At 36.3% G+C, this 1,243-nt stretch overlaps 1 protein-coding gene across 1 annotated transcript; it reads right to left on the bottom strand.

Moving 5' to 3' along the window:
- Nucleotides 1–9: 9 nt before the first annotated feature.
- On the bottom strand, nt 10–1,237 carry LOC111385937 (AMSH-like ubiquitin thioesterase 1; the record flags this gene model as incomplete). The annotated part of the gene is made up of 4 exons (XM_023010358.1): nt 1,116–1,237; nt 997–1,043; nt 314–752; nt 10–156 (listed from the first exon to the last, which is right to left on the bottom strand). Coding segments are annotated over exons 3-4 (558 nt in total), but the record flags the coding sequence as incomplete, so codon positions are not given.
- Nucleotides 1,238–1,243: the final 6 nt, after the last annotated feature.

Raw genomic sequence — 1,243 nt, forward strand, 5'->3', positions numbered from 1 at the left:
AAAAAGTACCACAACAGCAATAATAACACTGAATATCAAGCATGTTTTGAAATAAGTGATACTCACAAGGGAACCTGCAAGAACGCCACAAGTTTCAAGATTTTTATCTGTGTTTGACTTGGCTAGCTTCATGAAACATTCCATCAGTTGTGTAGACTGGATAAAATGTATAAATAGAATGAGTATTCATCAACTCAAGAACCTGACTGCAAAGTATCAATTAAGCAAGCAAAAGAAGAGGTGTTCTTCCATATAAATCAAGCTAAATGGAACAAATAAGCAAACACTGAAATATAAAATGTACAAACAGTACAATGTGCAATTGTAGCGGATCTTCGGAGCAATTTAAACCATCACTGGAAGACTTTTCCATCATACATTCTCTTTCGGTAGCTGGAGTTGATCTCGGGACCAGATCCTGTACATCTGCTAGGACAGGAGGTGGTTCAGGTTGTCTAATAATTTCTTCAAGAGGAAGGCAATCAATAGTTTCAAAAGAAACCAGATCTGGAGTTGATCTCGGGATCAGATCCTGTACATCTGCTAGGACAGGAGGTGGTTCAGGTTGTTTAATAATTTCTTCTTGAGGAAGGCTGTCAACAGTTTCAAAAGAAATCAGAGAATCAATTTCTTGAGTCTGAAACGTTTGATTTTCTTTTGCTGGCAGAACTACAGATTCCAAAGTGAATCTTTCTCGCTCCAAGTTGTCATCATCCTTTCTCATCGTAGTCCCAAAAGGCTGCTCAAGACAGCTATCCCGATCATGGATATAAACCATATTTGTTAGTCAGCATACGAGTGTAGAAAAGAGAGAACATATACAAATACTACCTATAAGCAATTAGAGATTTTGAAAAATCAAGTTTCATGGTTGTAATTTCACGTCTTTCACAAGGCATTATCCCATAAAAAAAATTAAATTAAATGAAGATCTGATAATTAAGAAATTCAATATGAAATATATGGTACTTCTATATTTTTAAAAAGAGGTCTAACCTTGGGGCCTGAAAGGGAGTCAAGTCTAAATTGCTTGGATATTGTACCTGCATTTAGGGTATAAAGTTGTAAAACTACATATATAGTACAAAATGTATAGAGAGAGATTGTAATACCACCTTATAATTACTACTAGGAGGTTGCCACTGTCCACGAAGCCCATTTGGACCCAATATAGAATGCCTAGCAAGAGTTTCAGCCTTTGGGCGAGGGATACTCAGTGATCTGTGAAAAACATATAGAAGAA

Source organism: Olea europaea, unplaced genomic scaffold (genome assembly GCF_002742605.1).
Source record: "Olea europaea var. sylvestris unplaced genomic scaffold, O_europaea_v1 scaffold33526, whole genome shotgun sequence".
Taxonomy (NCBI): domain Eukaryota; kingdom Viridiplantae; phylum Streptophyta; class Magnoliopsida; order Lamiales; family Oleaceae; genus Olea; species Olea europaea.